At 41.1% G+C, this 20,233-nt stretch overlaps 1 protein-coding gene across 8 annotated transcripts in view; it reads right to left on the minus strand.

Moving 5' to 3' along the window:
• The window catches only part of LOC148845041 (N-acetylglucosaminyl transferase component family protein / Gpi1 family protein), a 60,664-nt gene that overhangs the window by 12,404 nt on the left and 28,027 nt on the right, over positions 1–20,233 (minus strand). For all 8 annotated transcript variants that reach the window (XM_088954852.1, XM_088954849.1, XM_088954853.1 and 5 more), the window contains exon 6: positions 19,519–20,013. In XM_088954852.1, coding sequence (XP_088810978.1) covers positions 19,519–20,013 — 495 coding nt within the window. The remainder of the gene's footprint in view (positions 1–19,518; positions 20,014–20,233) is intronic.

Raw genomic sequence — 20,233 nt, forward strand, 5'->3', positions numbered from 1 at the left:
CCAGCAGGGTTAAGGGACCAAACTCTTTGGTCAGGGGTAGTTGGAGAAAGACCTCTCTAAGGTGATGCAAGAGGTTTCTGAGCTCATCTACTTCTACTTCTCTCAGATGTCTTCTTAGGTTTAGGTTCCAGTTAAATCCAGAGGAAGAAGGAATGAGGCAAGAGGAAATTGTGTCTTCTTTGGAACGAGAAAGGTTGAAAAAGCACTAGCTAAGGTTCTGTCTCCCCACCAAAGGTCAGTCCAAAATTTAATCCGATTTCCATTTCCCACTTTATATCTAATAAAAGGAATGAATAAATAAAAAGCTGAAGAAATACCTTTCCAGGGATTGTTTGCTGTCATTCGGTTCAAGTGGGCGTTGCTATCCCATTCATTTGAGATTCTCCCGTACTTGCTGCTGATAATGGAAGTCCAAGTGGTTCCTGTTTCAGTAGGAAATCTCCAAAGCCATTTCCCAAGTAAGGCTTCATTCCTCTCTTTGATATGACCAATTCCTAGTCTTCCACCTTCCTTGGTTTTACAAACCTGATTCCACTTTACTAAATGGCAAGACTTTTCATTTCCACCATCCTATAAGAAATCTTGCTGGAGTTTCTCTATCTTGTTTTTTATTTTAATTGGGACACTAAAAACAGATAGGAAGTATGTTGGCAAATTAGCCAGAGATGTTTTTATAATGGTAATCCTATCACCTTTTAAGAGATAACATTTTTCCAAGTAGTGTCTTTTTTCACATTTCTTAATCACCAGATCCCAAAAAAATGGCTTCTCAGGTTTCCTCCAAGAGGCATCCCTAGATATGATATTGGTAACTTTTCCAATTTGAAGCCTAATACTTCCTTGAAACTTTTTAGAATCTCATCATTTGCATTCAGGCCTACCAAACTGCTTCTTGCCAAATTTACCTTCAGCCCTGTCACCTCTTTGAAACAAATAATCACCCACTTCAAGTTGTGTATGTTGTAGTCATCTGCTTCAAAGAAAAGAATGATGTCATCTGCGAACATCAGATTGGAAACTTGGGCCTCTTCTCTCCCTACTCCAAAACCTTTAAGCAAAGACTGTCCCTTTGCCTTCTCCAATAAGAAACTGAAAATATCAACTACAAATGTAAAAAGTAGGGGGAAGAGAGGACACCCCTGCCTTAATCCTCTACTAAGAAGAACAGCCTTTTGAAAGGAAAGGACTGTTTAAATAAGTTGCAGAAAATCAAAAGAAAATAGCAGAAATCAGGTTGCAAGAAGAGAGAAGAAGAAGAAGAAGAAGGTGGCGGCAATTGGGGTTCAGAGAGAGATTTTCGAACATAACCTCCTCTCTTACACCCCTAATTCCATTTCATTAAGTTAAACTTTAGTAATTTACAGAGAGGCCCCTAGTTGGGCAGAAAATTAAAAAACATAAGATAAGAAAGAATAAAGCACAGATTAAGGCCCATTACAGCAAAGAACATAAAAGATAAAAAAGATAAACAGCCTATAGTACATTCGGCCCATCTTCTCTACACTCCCCCTCAAGCTGAGCATAGATGTCAATCATGCCAAGCTTGCCAGTATCATGCTGAAGTTTAGCTTTGGGAATGCCCTTGGTGAGGAAATCAGTTAACTGTCCTTCAAAAGTGATGAAAGGTAGACACACCTCTCCAGAAGCTACTCTTTCTCGAATGAAGTGTCTGTCAACTTCAATATGTTTAGTTCTGTCATGTTGTACTGGATTGTGAGCAATGTTGATGGCAACCTGATTATCACAGTATAACACCATTGGCTTATCATGCTCAATACCAAGTTCCTCTATCAAGGATCTATGCCATAATAGTTCAGAAACTCCATGAGCCATGGCTCTGTATTCAGCTTAGGCTGAAGACCGAGCAATAACTGATTGTTTCTTGCTTCTCCAAGAGACAATATTACCTACCACCAAGCTATAGTACCCAGAGGTAGATCTTCTGTCATCAATGTTTCCGGCCCAATCAACATCTGTGTACGCTTCAAGTTTCATATAGCCATGCTTAGCAAATAGAATTCCCTTTCCAGGGGAACCCTTCAAATAACACAGAATTCGCTCTGCTGCTGCCATGTGAGTATCCCTAGGAGCATGCATAAACTGACTAATGCAACTGACAGCATATGCAATGTCTGGTTGAGTCATCCATAGATAGAGAAGTTTTACAAGTAGTCTCTGGAAGACTCCCTTATCTTCCAACAATATTCCATCTGAGGCAGAGAGTTTATGACTCATCTCAATAGGACTAGCAACTAGTCTAGCACCCATCTTTCTTGTTTCAGAGAGTAAATCAAGTACATACTTTCTCTGAGAGATAAGGATCCCATCCTTGGATCTAGCAACTTCTATGCCAAGAAAGTATCTCAATTCCCCCAGATCTTTGATCTCAAACTCTGTATGAAGGAAGGATTTGAGATCATTAATCCCTGATACATCCCTACCAGTCACAACAATATCATCAACATACACAATCAGGTAAACGGCCAAGGATCCTCTCCTCTTTACAAAGAGGGTAAGATCAGACTGTGTTTGTACATAGCCAAAGCTAACAAGGGCAGCCCTAAACCTTTCAAACCATGCACTAGGGAACTGTTTAAGTCCATAAAGAGATTTCTTCAGCCTGCAAACCTTCCCTTTCATATATGTTTCATACATCCCTAGAGGAAGAGACATATAGACCTCCTCATGTAACTCTCCATTCAGAAAAGCATTCTTTACATCCAAGTGATAAAGTGGTCAGTCTGAGTGTGTAGCCAGAGATAGCAAAACTCTCACAGAAGTCATCTTGGCAACAAGAGAAAAGGTCTCCAGATAATCAATCCCATATATCTGAGTATAACCTTTAGCAACCAGCCTAGCCTTGTACCTTTCAATGGTGCCATCAGCATGATATTTAATAGTAAAAACCCACTTACAGCCTACTAGATCCTTCCCTTCAGGAAAATCAACCACTTTCCAAGTTTCATTCTTGTGCAGGGGATCAATTTCTGTTCTCATAGCATCCCTCCATTCTGGAATAGTAAGAGCTTCTAACATAGACCTGAGAATTGGGTTTGAAGCAACAAAAGAAAGGTAGGCAAAATATGAAGGAGAGAGCAAATATAAGAAAGGTGTTTGGAAATGCAATGTGCAGTACACTTCCTTTTTCCTTTCCTAATAGCAATGGGGACATCAAGGTCTGGGAAGGATGACTCCAAAGGGGTTGTATCAGTACCTGTTGTCTCTTCTGTGACTAGAAATGCAGGAGGCTCATGTGCTGTAGGGGAAACAATCTGCTTATTTCTGGTTCTCTGCCTTCGGAACAACCTGGGATTAAAAAGAGGATGAGGAGGTAAAGGAGGAGGGATAGGAACACTGGAATGAGAATGAAATGACTGATCCTCCCTTGACTCATTTGAAGGAGGAAGAGTCTCAACAGAAGACTCAACTAGGACAGGAAGGGGAAGAGCAAACAACTGTGACAAATTCTCCCCCTTTGAACATTGCCTCTCCTGAGAAGAATCATAAAAGGAAGAGAGCTCATCAAAAGTGACATCCATGGAGACATACTGAGTTCCAGTCTTCGGATCAAAACAACAGTAACCCTTTTGTGTGGGGGAATAACCAAAGAAGATACACTTGTGAGCTTTTGGTTCAAATTTGTCTCTGGACACTTGAGATATGTACATAACAAGTGCAGCCAAAGATACGAAGAGGAATAGGAAAAAGATCCTTGCCCAGATGAAGAAGACTAAAGGGAGACTTAAACCCTAAAACCCTGGATGGCATACGATTGATTAGGTAGGTTGCAGTGAGAACAGCATCACCCCAAAATTTTGTAGGGACATGTGAGGCAAATAGAATACTTCTTGCAACTTCAACAATATGCCTATTTTTTCTTTCAGCAACTCCATTCTGTTCTAGGGTCCTAACACAGAAGATTTGGTGAATAACCCCCAAATCAATAAGATAGCAGGTCAGGTTTTTCTCAAAATATTCTTTTGCACTGTCAGATCTGAAAATTTTAATTCTGGTATTAAACTGGGTTAGGACAAATTCATGGAATTGCCTCACAAGTCTGGGAACTTCATCACGAGACTTCATCAAAAATATCCAAGTGAACCAAGAAAAGTCATCAATGAACAAGATAAAATATTTGTAGCCACCCATAGAAGATAAGTGGTAAGGCCCCCACACATCAGAGTGCACAATATGAAAAGGAGAAGAAGATCTTTTATTACTCAAAGGATAACTACTTCTACAATGTTTTGACAATTCACACGACTCACAATGAAGACTAGACAGACTAATTCCCTTAAACAGTTTTGGGAATAAATGACTTAATGCAGAAAAAAGAAAGATGACCCAAACAAAAATGACATAACATGACTTGACTGATGGACTCTATAGATGTAGACCCAAAAGCAGCTTTTTCAGGTTGTTCATGGCTCTGTCTAGGAGTGTCCAGCAGATATATTTCATTCGCTTCATGGCCACTCCCAATCACTTTCTAAGACTCCAAATCCTGAAAAACACAGTAGGAAGGAAAGAAGGTTACACAGCAGTTCAATGACTTAGTTAAGCTACTTACAGATAACAAATTTGTATTTAGCTTGGGTACATGAAGAGCAGAAGGAAGTACAAGGAATCTGTAGCCTTGATGGTTCCCTTGCCAGAGATAGAGGCAAGAGAGCCATCGACTAGGGTGATTTTGTCACGGCCAGGAAGTAAATCATAAGAAACAAACAAAGTGGAAAGGCTGGTCATATGATCAGAAGGACCAGAATCAATAATCCAAGGGATCCTACAATTACCTGAAATAGTTGCATGATTGGCAGAAGCCCGTATACCTGAAGGAGCAAATGCAGAAGAGGCTGAATTTCCTGGAGGGTTGGAAGAAGAGGCCACACCCTCTAGGTGACTGGTCATCCTCCCAAACTTCTCATATTCTGCCTTCATAGCTGCTAACTGCTCACTAGCAGTCATCTCTTCAGTTTGGTATCTGTCACTATCTGGACCAGCAGCAATATTGGCACTCCCTGTCTTCATATTGCCAGTCTTCTTTTGAAACCAAAGAGGAAGAAGCTCAGGATGCAATTTCCAAAACTTGTCTTTAGTGTGTTTTGGCTTCTTACAGTACTCACAAATAATTTCTTTCTTCCCTGAGCTACTTGGAGTCCATGCAACTTCCTTAGGTTTCACTCCCATATTAGCAAAGTGATCATTTAGACCAGCCCCTTAGACCTGGACAAATCTCCTGCTTTCTTCACTACTTACCAAGGCATAGGCTTGAGACAGTGAAACACTACCCTTTGATAAAATATTTTGCTTTGTGAAGTCATACTCTAGATTCAGCCCTGTCAAAAACTCAAACACCCTATTTCTCTCAACAAGTTTCCTATAGGTCTTAGCATAGTAGTGTCCCAGGCTACAGCTTCTATCAAATCAATTTCTTGCCATAAAGACTTCAGTATTGAGAAATACACAGCTAATGGTTTCTCCCCTTGTCTCAAATTCGTCACATCACTTCTCAGCTTGTAAACCCTAGCCACATTTAATTTATGGGAATAGGTTTCAGCAACACTATCCCAAATTTCCTTTGCTGAATTCATCCACAAATAGTGCTGACTAATCTACGGTTGCATTGAGTTCACAAGCCATCCAATAACCGTATAATTTTCCTACATCCACTTTTCATATGATGGATCATCTTCCAAAGGAACCTTCTTGCTCCCGAAGATAAAACCCCATTTGCCTCTATTGCAGATATGAATGTTTACTGATTGTGACCAAGCTAGATAATTAGTTCCATCCAACTTGACTGTGATCACAGCCAGTAGAGAGTCTACAGAGGCTCCCGGAACCTATCCAGATTCAGCAACATGCTTGTTTTCAACTTCTGAAGGGTTCATCTTCTTAAATACTTCGAAAATAACTTCTAACAACTTCGAATAACAACAAATGCGTCACACCTAGAAGCCGAGAGAAACAGAGAAATCTCAGCCGCTCCTTGTAGGCTTCACAGAACACCAATCCACTTGATTCGATCTTCAAGATGAAGGATGAGAAGACCCTCAGTCACTAAGCGCCCAGGTCAAACTCCCTATGGGGCCTGCAATCAGATTTCTCCAGAAAATTAGGGTTTCGGGCAACACACCTGAATCTGTCAGGAGGATGACAAAACCAGTCCCCTTCTCTCTAGAAACCACTAACAACTGGGCTGAAATAGGTTTCTTTAACTATTCATACGATTCAGTTCTCCATACACACTGTGTATGGGAAAAAAGAGGTGAAAAGAGGGAAAAGTCGAGCCTGCTCTGATACCAAGAAGAAAAACAGCCTTTTGAAAGGAAATGACTGTTTAAAAAGTTGCAAAAAATCAAAAGAAAGTAGCAGAAATCAGGTTGCGAGAGAAGAAGAAGAAGAAGAAGAAGAAGAAGAAGAAGAAGAAGAAGAAGGTGGCAGCAACTGGGGTTCAGAGAGAGAGATTTTCGAACATAGCCTCCTCTCTTACACGCATTCATTTGCTATTAAAATGCTGTCAATAATTTGCCTCCCTTTCACAAATGCGAACTAGTTTGGATGAGACCTCATGAGATTTTTTGAGGAGTTCTCCTACAGAGGGTGTGTTAGTAGGGGAGTAAATGCTACTTTTATTGCTTTGATTCCAAAAAAAGCGGATGCGTGCCACCCCAAGGACTTTAGGCCAATTAGTTTGGTGACAAGTCAATATAAGATTTTAGCCAAAGTCCTATCCCTCCATTTGAAAAAGGCCCTCCCATCGATTATCTCACACTTCCAAGGGGCCTTCATTCAAGAAAGGCAAATTGCAAATCAGATACTTATTGCAAATGAGTGCATGAAGGACTTCAGAAAATCTAGAAGAAAAGGGGATTGTGTGCAAACTGGATCTAGAAAAAGCCTATGATTGTGTGGACTAAGAGATTTTGATATAAGTGATGGAGAAATGTGGGTTTGGAAGGAGATGGGGCAACTGGATAAAAGGCTGCCTACAGTCTTGCTAGTTTTCAATTGTGGTAAATGGGGTAGTCAGAGTTTTTGGGGCTCTAAGGAGTATAAGGCAAGGAGATCCGCTGTCACCTTTTCTCTTCACCTTCATTGCTGAGGTTTTTAGTAGAATGGTTTAAAAATCTGATGAGATGGTGTTAATCAAGGGATGGAGAATAGGAAAAGAGGAAGTGGTGGTCGCCCATTTACAGTTTGCAAGTGATAATTGTGAAACTGAGGGAGATCAAAGTGCCAGAGACCTAAGGCTTTTAGTCAAGCTTTTTGAGAATGTGACAGGCTTAAAGGTAAACTTAAGCAAAAGTGTGGTGGCAGGGATCAACATGAGTCAAGAGGAGATATACATTTGGGCTAGAGAACTAGGGTGTGGGTCAAGCGGCTGGCCTTTGAAATACTTAGGTCTCCCTCTTGGTGCTAATCCTAGATCTTTGAATTTCTAGGATCTAGTAGTGGAAATATTTGAGAAGTTGTCTACTTGGAAGAGGAACTACATTTCCTTAGGGGGTAGGATAAATCTTATCAAATCCACTTTAGCAAACCTTTCGGTTTATTTTCTCTCAGTGTTTGATATGCATCGGCCCATTGTCAAAAGATTAGAGAAGATCATAAGGGATTTTTTGTGGGGACCAGGGGAAGAGAAGAGGGATCAAAAGATTAGAATATGGGATATTGTGTGCAGAGGGAAGAAGAATGGCGGTTTGGGATTGGGAAGGATTAAGGAGAAAAATGTGGCGTTGTTAGGGAAATGGCTATGGAGATTCCCGCAAGAAATAGATAGACTTTGGGCAAAAGTGGTGGCTAGAATTCATGGGCTCTCTAAGAACGGATTCGATGTTGGGGTTTCTAGTAGGGCACCCAGAGTTGCACCTTGGAAATCAATCCACAAGGTCCTTTTGCTTTTCCTCAATCACATCAGGTATGACCTAAACTTAGGAAATAAAGTAAGATTTTGGGAAGATCTTTGGGTGGGTGAAAATCCATTGAAATTCTCTTTTCCCTCTTTGTTTGCTTTATCTTCTCTCAAGGGAAAACCTATTTGTGACTTCTTAATTCCTTCTCCCTCGCTTTCGGGGTTTGGGTGGAATTTGGGTTTTCAGAGAAATGTTAGAGACTCAGAATTGATTCATGTTTCTAATCTCCTTCTCTTGTTGGATGGGATGTACCTTCACGGTAGTCGAGGAGACTCTCGGGTGTGGACTGGTTATCCTTCAAGGGTCTTTAGTGTCTCGTCCTTTTTGATGCCTTGGTTGCCCCAAAATCCCCTTCGGTCTCTTTCCCAGTTAAGGAAGTCTAGAACCGTCCTGCCCCCTCCAAAGTAGGTGCTTTTTGCTAGGAAGTTTACCATGGTGCAATTAACACTTGCGACATGCTACAAAAGGAAAAGACCTGGTTGGTGCCTCTCTTCAAATAGGTGTATCTTGTGCAATTTAGACAGTGAATCTACTTTTCACTTTTTTCATTTCTTGTCCCTTTGCAGGTTATATTTGGGATTGAATTTTTTCTCTTTTTGGTTGCAGGTGAACTTCTCCGAGAAGCTTGGATAGGCTTTTTGGTCCATTTACCTCTAGGTGGCCAAGAAAAAGGGGGAGGATGATGTGGAGGTGCGCAAGGGCTGCTGTAATATGGACGATTTGGGAAGAAAGAAACCTCAGAATACTCAAAGATAAGGAAAGAAGTGCAGAGTTTGTGCTTGACTGTGTATTGGTGTAAGTAGTGCATTGGGTAAAAACGGTGAACTTATTCTCTGAATTTACTGCTGATGATTTACTCAGAAACTGGAGAGTGATGGTTGGGTCCTCCTCCTCCAAGAAAAAACTTTTGCATCAGTGGGATCCACCATCTACTGATTTCCTTAAGCTGAATGTTGACAGGAGTGTTGGTAACCCAAGCCCTTCTGGAATAGGAGTGTTAAGAAATGAGAAGGGAGAAATCTTGAGGTTGTTCTCAGGACCAATTGGGGAAGTGAAAGCTGAGCGGGAGGCAGTTCTGTCTGATTTACAAAAAACAATAGAGTTTTTTTTTTTTAGATAAATGAGAGTAGTTTTATTAATTCAAAAAATAGTAGTACATTCAGCCTAGGAAGAGGCACGAGGTGTTACCTCCCCCTAGGACTGAGTCATACACACTAAACAAACACAAGCCTGAAACACAGTTACAAAGTGGCCCAAAACAGATCTCCCCTTGACACCCCTTGCTTGGCCAAAGAATCAGCCATTGCATTTGCTGATCTGCTGACCCACTGAAACCTGACTGACATATTCCTTGTCAGCCATTTAACTTTCTTTAACAGATCCCTGTAGTCCCAACAAGCTGTCTCTGGACTTGTCAACCAGCCCACTACTACCTTGGAATCCCCTTCTACTATCAAATTATTCACTCCAAGTTGACTGGCCATCTGTATACCTTGTACCGCTGCTAGTATCTCTGCCCTTACAGAATCACCAACACCCACTGGTCCTGAAAATAAAGACAACATGTTGCTATCTTTGTCTCTCAGAATCCCTCCTATTCCAGATGGCCCTGGGTTACCTTGGCAGCTACCATCAAAATTCAGTTTTACCACTCCATCCAGTGGGGATTCCCATTCAGCTTGTGATTTGTTCTTTGTGGAGACTGTAGAAGCCACTGCTGCCCAATTTCTCCTTAAGTCATCAAAGGAGTAATCTGCCAACAAGTGTGAAGATTTTAGCCACGAGACTGTCCTTGTCATTATGCATTCCTTAATTTCAGCAAGACTTCTTTCCTTTTCTTGAAATATTCTAGCATTTCTCTCCTCCCATAAAGTCCACAAGGTAGCGGCTCTGATACATTTCCACATTAGTTTCCCTCTTTTTGTCAATCTCCCAAAGGCAACCGGAATGAACAGCAGCTTTACTTCGGAGGGCAAAAGAGCACGATATTGGCAACAAATAGTGCAACAACCCAGTTCCAAATATTGGCAACAAAAGAGCACGATATCAGTAAATGGTTACAGTCCTCACCCTTCACTTTACACAAGAAGCACCAATTTGGGGACAAACACAAGTAAGGTTTCTTCTTTTGCAAGTTTTCCACCGTATTGATCTTACCCAAGTAGGCTACCCAACAGAACACTGCTATTTTAGGAGGAATAGGCCTTGACCAGACCTCTTTAACAGAGAACACCTGAGAGGAGGGATTGGAGCAGAGGGCTTTAAAGAAAGAAGCACAAGTGAAGGAGCCAACCGAGGTTAGAAACCAAACCCTTTTGTCCAGGTTAGGGGGTCCAGGCACACTAAGTCTAGAAGCAACAAGAGCTCTGAAACACAAAGAAGTTCTTCATCCCTTAACCCTCTTCGAAACCCAAAATTCCAGTTTAAATCCAAAGGGCAAACCAGGGGGGGAAATTGGTTTCTTTTTAAAGAGAGAGATGGACTAGAGAGAAGGAAAGTGGTCTTTTAGGGGTTGAGTGATCACCCAAATATCTTCCCAAAAAGCAATGGAGTTGGGCATTCAGAAGTTGATAATCAAAGGGGACTCTAAAGTGATCCTAAGCTGGTTGAGTGGAGAGGATAAGAACCCTTGCTGGTTCATAAATGAGATCAAAAAATTCAGAAGTCTATCCAACGATATGCAGATTTCAATCCGTTGGGCTCCAAGATTGGCAAACAAGTTAGCAGATCAATTAGCAAAACAAAGGGTTATAAGAGAACAGACTTTCTAGGCATGGTTGTAATTTAAATAGCTATTTCTGGTTTTGTCCTTCTGTTTTTCTCCTGTTTGTAGGGTAGCCGAGGCTGCTCTCCATTGTAAATTTCTTCTATATTAAAATCAGATCTCCTAGAACCTCTTTCAATCTGGTCGCCAAAACTTTTGCTAAAATTTTATACAAGCTTCCAGTCAATCTAATTGGCCTGAAATCCTTTGCTTGCAAAGTGCCCGTCTTCTTTGGAATTAAGGCAATGAAGGTCAAGTTGGTTCCTTTATTGACTATTGCTGAGTGGTAAAAGTCTGTAAGAAAACCTCCAATACATCCTTTTTTACTGTATCCCAGAATAATTGGTAAAACAAAATAGGGAACCCGTCCGAACCTGGGGCTCAATCTCCACCCAAGTTAAAATTTGCATCTTTAATTTCTTGCTCCTCAAATTCCTTCTCTAACTAATTCTGCTTATCTTATGGCAAGGTAGAGCCAGTCCAGTTGTTCAAAATAGCTCTTCTACTTGCTGAATTAAAATACACTTCTTTAAAATGATTTAGAAGTGCATCTACTATTTCCCCTTCTACTTCATTTTGACCTACCTTCAGTTTGAAAATGTGGTTTTATCTTCGCCTCCCTGAGGCATAGTTGTGGAAAAACCTTGTGTTGTCACCTTCTTTTAACCATCTCACTCTAGATCTCTATCTCCAGAAAATCTCTTCCCTTTTTATTGTCTTTTCCCACTCTTTCCTAATCTCTTCCCTTCTCAATTTTCCCTCTCCATTCAATCTTTCTTCTTGTTCTTGGATATCAAAAACTTCCAAATCTTTAATTAATTTAACTTTCTCTTCTCCAAAAGCCCCAAATTCCTCCCTACTGCAAACTTTTAAATTTTTTTTCAGATGTTTCAGCTTTTGTTGGAAACGAAATCTAGCCCACACTTCAAATCTACATTCCTCCACCAATCTGCCACTTTTTGCTGAAAATCTTTATGATCTGTCTGTTAGACAGTTTTGTATGCCCTTAGCTTCAATCAGAATGATGTACTTTATGAGTTTATTGTAAATGAATAAAGATACATATTTGATTCATGTTCCCTTGGTATGTTTCTGTGTAATACCCTTAAACTGGACACTTAATGAGACTCGTGTTAGTTTAGAATGTTCACAGCCAGTGGATCGGTCTGGGGAGACCTATCCTGACAAGGCTGACACTGTGGTGCCACCAAGTCGGTTGGGGTGGCCTGTCTCAGCTGCCAGGGTGAGACCCTAGGCACATACAGTGTAGGATTAATTGAATCTTTGAACTGGACCAGATTTCCAGTATTGCCCTGGACCTTGGAGATTGATGGGCAAAACTGGAAAGTTACACCCGACCCCTAGACTCGATTATGATACTGCACTAGGTGTCGGATTGGGCTGTCTTTGATATGCCAATCAATGAGATCCTTAGCGGGGGTCAAAACCTGGGTATGTTGGGACAGTCCGAGAATTCATCTGAGTGGGTGATCATAATGACAGGATCAGCCCCTTTGTCGGACAAAGGTAATGATCGGGGATGCGCTCTCACTGATGGAAACCAAGACTGCCGGCAGCCGATTTCAACCGTTGAGATTTGTTTTGCAAAGTATATTTTATATGAGATATAAAAGTATATATATTATGGTTTCTAAAATGTTTGCAAAAGGTTTTAATTCCCGGGATCCATAAAAGTGGAGAGTGCAACACTGTTCCTTGCAGCCAAGGGAGAGGTCCTCTCTTGTCGGGCAGTGTATGATCATTATGGGCTGAGAGGTTAAGTGTAAGACCATTGAGGATAATACCTGATGGGCTAATCTTGCATCTGCCCACAGTCCCTGGGTGTTACAAGGTGGCTTGGCCCAGGGACCACTTAGGGTAAGTGTTGGGCCCATAGAGCCCATTCGATGGGTTTCAGGGGGTGCATTGTCTTTAACAGTGTATTCGGCCAGGCCTTGTAACAAAGGCTGGGCCGAACCCATGTGGCTGATGTGTAGATCAATGCTTGGGTCCCACGCCATACAAGGAAGCCCAACTGGGCAGCAGTTAGGAAGGTTAAGTGAGCACATAAGCCTAATGGGCCTAAAGCCCATTTCGAACTGGGCTGATTATTTAGTTAATAAAGGGGCGAATTCTGAAGTGGATCAGCTAATAGGATTGGGCTTAGACCCTATCCACTTAGAGAGTCCAAGATCTAAATGAGATTTAGATCTGGAAACCTCCTAATCAGATTAGGAGATGGCTGATCTGATCTGCAGATAAGATAAGGATTATCCCTTATCACTTAAAGGGACTTTAGACAGACAACAGATTTGGATTAGCAACTCCTAATCTGATTAGGAGCTGATCCCTTTAAGATTACAAAAGAAGAAGGGGGCGGCAGCCTTTAGACAGACAACAGATTTCCTCTAGTGCAAAATCAAGAAGAGAGAACTCTACTCCCTGCGAATACTCTCTTGCCGTCTCCCTGTTCTTGCTGCCCTGTTTGCCAGTTCGATCTCCAGTTGTGGGAGAAGTCAAGATTGGATCTTGACATCAGTTCTTTGAGAAAGGATTGAAAGGAAGTTGTGCTCATGTACCATCTTGCTGATCCTTGCGAAGGACAGAGTTCTTGGAGAAGAACACTGCTGATTCTACTCCATCTGCACTGCGCCATCTTCAGTGGGAGCAGTCTTTGGTTCCTTCCTTGGGCGTGAACACCTTCGTTGGGAGATACTACTTCTCCGTATCAGGTATAATTCTCTCCTGCTCCTTTTGGTTCAGATCTGATTCAGTTTAAGGTTCAAGAATGATCCTTGAAAATATGATTTTCTAAATAGGGAATGTGATTCCCAGTTGAAGGGAGAGAAAAATTTTTGAAATTCGCCCCTTAATCCGCAATCTTTGGGCGTCCATGGGATGGATCTCTCATCCCTTCACTGTCCAGATCTTTTCCATTCTGAATGGGGTCTTCCTTTTTCTCGAAACTTCCGTTTGAAGACTGATAAGCCAATGATCCAAAACACATCTTGGACTGATTTTCTAGAAAAGTTTTGGAAAATGGTGTTCCCAGTCAATCGTCATCAGAAATCTTCTATCCTACATCTGATGGCATTTTCCTGCATGTTAGACCAGATGTAGGTCCCGTTATGGATAGGGTAATCCCGAAGATTGTGTCTCGCTATGAACTTGGAGAAGTCCTTCATTCTCCTGGTTAGTCTCCTACACTTAGAATTCTCATTGTGAAATCTTGTAACATTGAAATCTCCACCAATACACCAAGGTATATATCTACCCTCGTGAAGAGGGTCCAATTCTTCCCAGAATCTGTTCCTTTCTGTAGGAGAGTTAGGACCATAGACTCCTGTAAGAATCCAGTTGAACCCATCACACATATTTGTGAACAGAACTGAAATAGAGAAGTCACATTTATCTACTTCCACATCTGAAACCACCTCTTCTTTCCATACAATGATAATTCCACCTGCCGTTCCAATTGCTGGGAGAACTACCCACTTTCTGCCCCATATTCCCCAGATTGATTTAATCAATTTCCTATCCACCTCTTCCCTTTTTTTGATTCCTAGATTATCACAATATCAAGATTCTCCCTGCTTAGGGTATCATTTACTAGACACCTCTTTAAATTCCCACCCAACCCCCTCATATTCCAACTAAGTAACTTCATTGAGGATCTGAAATAGCCTTGCCCTTACTTGTCCTTCTATCTTCATTGTTAGCATAAGAGGCTCCTTGGTTGACTAAACCCCATTGGAGTCATTTTAGCTCCCTGTTTGCACCTTTTTTTTGTCTTCCCTCCTAGTCTCTTCTCACCCGACTTTTCTCTATCCTTATCTGATGCTCCAGAGAGCTTGTTGGACTCTTCATTGCTTTCGGGAAAGGTAATCCCAAGCTTTTGAGCCACCTCCATACATCCCTCTGTATCCATTATCTTCGTCCCACTGTTCTCTGGCCTGGAAACTTCACTGCTTGTTCTTCTAAACAATTTCGGTGTCTAGAGGTTCCCTTTATGACAGGAAAAAGGGGGTTGGATTGGGTGACGAAGAAAGAGAACAGAGAGATCTTGAAGGAAGAAGATTCAGAGATTTTCCTGTAATACAAGAAATTGGAGTTGTTTGGAGATTAGAACTCCTTCCTTTTTCAGGGCATTCAGGGTCGGAGAGACCATAATCAGGGTCCATTAACTGCATGGGCTGCAGAATGTCTACACTTCTCCAATGTTCTCCTCTTTTGAACAGGAATTTAGCTCTTTCCAGAGCCACTGTGTGACCAACTATCTCTGCCTCTAATTCATATGAGCTTAGGTCTGAATCTAAGTCTTCCTCCTGATCTTCCACCGATTCCACCAACGAGCTATAGTTTGGTGTTGGAGGATGATTAATGTCTACTGCACGACTATCTACAGATTGGGGGGGGGGGGGGGTGATTGGAATCTCTCCATTTTCAAACATCGGAGTGGCTGGTGGACTGAGGCTAACATGGTCCGACTTTGCTGGCCTGGGGACATCTAAGCTGATTTCGTCTTTACTCGGCCCAGATTTTGGGGCCTGGACAATAAAACCTCTGGTGACCGGGTATTTGGGTTAATCCACAGCCTAGGAGCTTTAGTGGGCCTTGTTTCAGCCGATTTTACTGCAGTTGTTGATTTTGTATTTAAATTTTGAATTATTTTTCCTTTCTCCCGTCTACTTTCCTTTAATCTCTCGTTGTTTTTGCCATTCTAGTCTTTCTTAGAAAGGAAGTTTCCTTCTGCAGATAAATTACCTTCTGGATTTTTCGAAAAATGTCTCACACTTGCAAGCTTTTTATTGGCAGATGTCATATTATCCTCAATCGCGTCACGCGTGTTCATACCTTGTTGTCGGGTCGACTCGGTTCCCTCATGTTGTGACTCATTCTTCTTCTCCACTTCGATGGCACAGTAGAACCACACCCCTCTATCAAGAACTGGCACTGAACGCGGAACTGCATACACCCCTCTTCCTTTTACCTTTATCCTGGCACTTCGCAAATCCAACAACTCCTTTGTTTTAGGATCTACTTCCTCAAGACCTCCACAGAGGCTTCCAATCAAAGAGAAAACCTCTTCCTTCCAGAGATGAAGGAGAAGACCATGAATCAGTAACCAGCCATTAAATCTTAGTTTCGCTGGTACTGCATTTAATGTTGGCCACCAGTGGTCAATCAAGACCCATTTGCCATAGATGGAGAGAGCTCCTAAACTGGTCCAAGCGACAACTATCTCTTCCAATGGAGCATAACCCACAGCTCCGTAATCGTCTATTGGATTTAGGTTCAACAAGTCAATGGAGTGGAGGTTTGTGGACAAACCCAACTCCACCTCTATACAGACTCCGAATGGCCCCTTTTGATGTACAACGGAGATAAAGGCTGAACCTCCTATTGCTACCACTCTACTGTTGTTTCTCTCTAACGCTGGAAAGTTTCCCTGTGGTGGGAATCCATGGTTTGGATTCATTTTGCTGTCAATAAATGACCCCAAACTCTGTAAAAATACTAACCAACCATTTTTGCTTGCTTCTTCTGGAACGCAGATGCTTCTTGTTTTACTTGCTCCTTCCCAGTGGCTTAATCTGATAAATCTTCTCCATCTGTTTTCTTTTACTTGAAATATGGTTACACTTCCTCTGTTAGCAAACTTTTTGGGTTTAAAGGAAGCTTCCACTCCTCTAATACCTTCTGTAAATGAAATACAGTCCAGTTTACTTCGTTCTCCTTTAGGGAGATCCTCGTCCAGGCTCCTCTACTATGTTTGGCGATTATCAACTCTCCTTCAATTCCTAAGGAAGAAACTAGATTGAAAGGTTTCAATCCTATTGCTAACATCCGTCTCTGTGACTCTTTTGAATTGCTTCATGCCATATTGTCTCTGAGGATCAAATAGAAGAGCAAAATCTCTCCACTACCAGGTTTGTTTCACACACAGAATTGAAGGTTGCTCTTTAACCTTGAAACCAGAAATCAAGCTAAGGTCTTCATCCCTAAGCATCATCTTGCCTATAGCCTCCATTACCAAGATAAAGAGAAAGGGTCCTCGTCAAAGACCTCTTGAGATCGTACATGAGTCACCTAAAGACCCATTAAGGACTTGGCAATTGAATGATTGGCTAACTATTTTGATATGATTCAATTCACGTCACTATAATTGAAAAGAAAAAGAAAAATGGATCACAACTACAAAAGAGAATTCCCATCTTAATCAAAACATATAGTAACCAAAAAGACTAAAAATCAAAAATGGCAAGTAAACGACTTACATAATGAAAAGAAGATGTCTAAAAGATTACAAGGGAGACAACGAGAATGATACCTATTCATGTCTCTTAATCTTCTCTTATTTGATTTATGCAGTTGCTTGCTATAGTTTTTGAAGCACTACATATGCAATTATACTTCTTCCAACGATTTAAAGTTTATTAAGTAATTCCATGTTTTTATATAATTCCTCAGATTTCTAATTTTTCTAAATATCTGAACAAAATTAGCAAAATATACCCAAATTTCCCTCATTGCTGTATGGTGAAATGTCCATTGATATTGAAATTGTGAACCATGAATTCAAGCACACCCCTACAAGTAGAACTCCATCAAGAATATGAGAACCATCAATGAAGGTACTCCACAGGTACGCCAATCTTTGGAGGGATTTATCATGGTGTCCTCTAAATTCTTCATGAAAGTTTCATGCTCTCTCTTACATTTCTCTATGACTCTTGGGAGCAAGAGCCTCCAAAAGGGGGCTCTACGTCACATGATATGGTCGTCCTTAACTTCAAAACAAGTATTAGCCTTACAATATTGGTGAATGCTTAGCTTGGGTGGTAATTGTGTTGGTTGGATGTGAGTTGAAGGCCAACCCACCCACATTCATCAATGACCATTTTGTCCAAAATGTATATGGGTTGTAACCTAGCCTAACCCATCCACTTTAACTCAACCATCCTCCTGACCACATTTAGAATCTGGATAGTCATCTCCTACCTTCCAAAGCTTCACACATTGGCAATTTCCTTCTTGCAATATCCAATCATACAACATTTCCCACCACCCTAGTTGGACCCACATTAGGAACCCACATCTTCCTGAGTACCAAAATCCTCGCCAGAAGCCACACTACCTCCACCAGTGGTAGCACTATCGCTAACAGTGCTCAACTTTCAGCTCGTCACCTGCTTGAACACTCTTCTGCCAAATTTGTCAGATGATGGAAGCCAATACATGTGTGCCCCTCATTGGCAATGAGCAGGTGATGGGATTTCTAAAAGATCCATAAGGTGTGTGCCTACAATAGACCCACATTATTGCCTTTGCAAAATGCAACCAACACATGGCAACAAAGTCTGGAGTGGTTGCAGAAGTGGAGAGTGGAGACAGTGGTGGAGCTAGAAGGATCTGCAGTAAAACAAGCATTGGCTGCCCTCGAGTTGTTTGTGATCTCTAAGGGAGATATAGAGCTTTGAACCTATTTGTCATCCATTCCAATGACTATTTAGATGGTAAGGAAGATGGTGGAAAATCCTTGATAGAGTTTCTGAACCTATGGCTCATGGAGTTTCTGAACTATTGTGGCTTAAATCCTTGATGAAGGAACTGGGCAATGATGTTATACTGTGATAATCAGGCCTCCATCAACATTGCTCACAACCCAATGCAACATGACAGAACTAAGCATATTGAAGTTGATAGACACTTCATTCGAGAAAGAGTGGCTTCTGGAGAAGTGTGCCTACCTTTCATCACCTCTGAAGGACAATTAGCAGATTTCCTCACCAAGGGCATTCCCAAGGCTAAACTTCAGCATGATACTGGCAAGCTTGGTATGATTGACATCTATGCTCAACTTGAAGGGGAGTGTAGAGAAGATGGGCCGAATGGCCCATAGGCTGTTTATTCTTTGTTGTAACGGGCCTTAATCTGGGCTTATTCTTTCTTATGTTATGTCTTTTTAATTTTCTGCCCAACTAAGGGCTTCTCTGTAAATTACCAAAGTTTAACTTAAAAAAATAGAATTAAGGGTGTAAGAGAAGAGATTATGTTCGAAAATCTCTCTCTATGAACCCAAGTTGCCGCCACCTTCTTCTTCATCTTCTCTCCTCTTGAACTCAGATTTCTGCTACTTTCTTTTGATTTTTTGCATCTTTCTAAACAGGCCTTTCTTCTCAAAAGGCTGGTTTTCTTCTATTAGAAAGGAAAAGCCATCTCATGCCAACATTCTAGAGCTGGAAGCAGTGGGGCACCTCTTATAAAAAAGAAATGTTATTAATCTTACTAGAATGGATTATTAATAGAATTCTCAGCTTCATGCACATTATTCTTATATTGTTTTATTTTTTATGTAGAGATTGGATGGATCATACCAACAATATGAATCCCTCAAGCTGATTTCGGATGAGTTCTATGAAGTGTGCCACATCAGAGCTCTAGCAGCCTCTTACGTGCATGTTTTTAGGGAGGCAAATTGCACTAGCAACTGGTTGGCTAATCTTGGACATACCAGACTGGTGACCAATTATGGTTTAAAGGATCGGATATTTAGTTATATTTGTTTTAGTGATTTGGGGAAGGGCACTCACCATCTTGTGTAGCCCCTAGTTCTATCTTTCTTCCTACCAAAAAAAAAAATGCCCAACAATATGAACGGTACCATAACATGGTTAAGAAGCAAGGTACCACTAAAGTTGGGATCAACACACACAAATTTTCATATTTTGCAGTAAGAGATTATCAGATAATAAAGATGTCAATGGAATGCAATTGCAATGAGGAATTGTAGGAAAATATTTTGATCATTAAATCCAAAAGAAAAACAATTTTTACCTAAAAAGACGCCATAAGGCTGCCAAAGCTTGGATCTGTTGCGAATATAGAAGTGAAATCAACCAATGAAGAGTTGAGACATGTAGAGTTGCCATCACAATCATGTCTTTGATCAGAGAAGCCGATACAGTTGTGCCCAAAATGATCCCAGAAATAGAAAGTACTTTAAGAAAATAACTGAAGAAGAAACCAACAAAGAACCAGAGGGTAGACCACATATGAATCACATTAAGTGAGATCATGCCAAGACCTCTGGCTAGCTCCATATTCAGTTTGAAACCTGCTGGGACCCCCATCAGCCATACACAACCCAAACGCAGCACAGTATTTGTTATGTTGTGTACAAGGTCGGAAACCCATAAAGATACAGTTTCTGCATGTATTAACAATGCCACACCAACCATATTCCCCAAAAGAAGATCAATAGCTATGCTTGACCACATTGAATGCTTACGTAAGGAATATCTCTCTGCATATTGCACATTTGATTGAGACCTACAAAAAGATGACATTTAAAGGCTTGAGGCAATATATAAAGATGTCAACTTTCAAGAACTACAAGACATAAATACCCAGATCATGACCTTCTTACATCTACCCCATAGAAAGATGGATTTGTCATTGTCCACCATCTGATGGATCAGAACTAGATCTTAGGCCAACAATCATCCTAATGAGATTATCACAATCATATAGTTCTAAGCTCCAACAAATT

This window comes from Nelumbo lutea, chromosome 7 (genome assembly GCF_056320005.1).
Source record: "Nelumbo lutea isolate HS-2025 chromosome 7, American lotus-T2T, whole genome shotgun sequence".
In the NCBI taxonomy this organism is placed as follows: Eukaryota; Viridiplantae; Streptophyta; class Magnoliopsida; order Proteales; family Nelumbonaceae; genus Nelumbo; species Nelumbo lutea.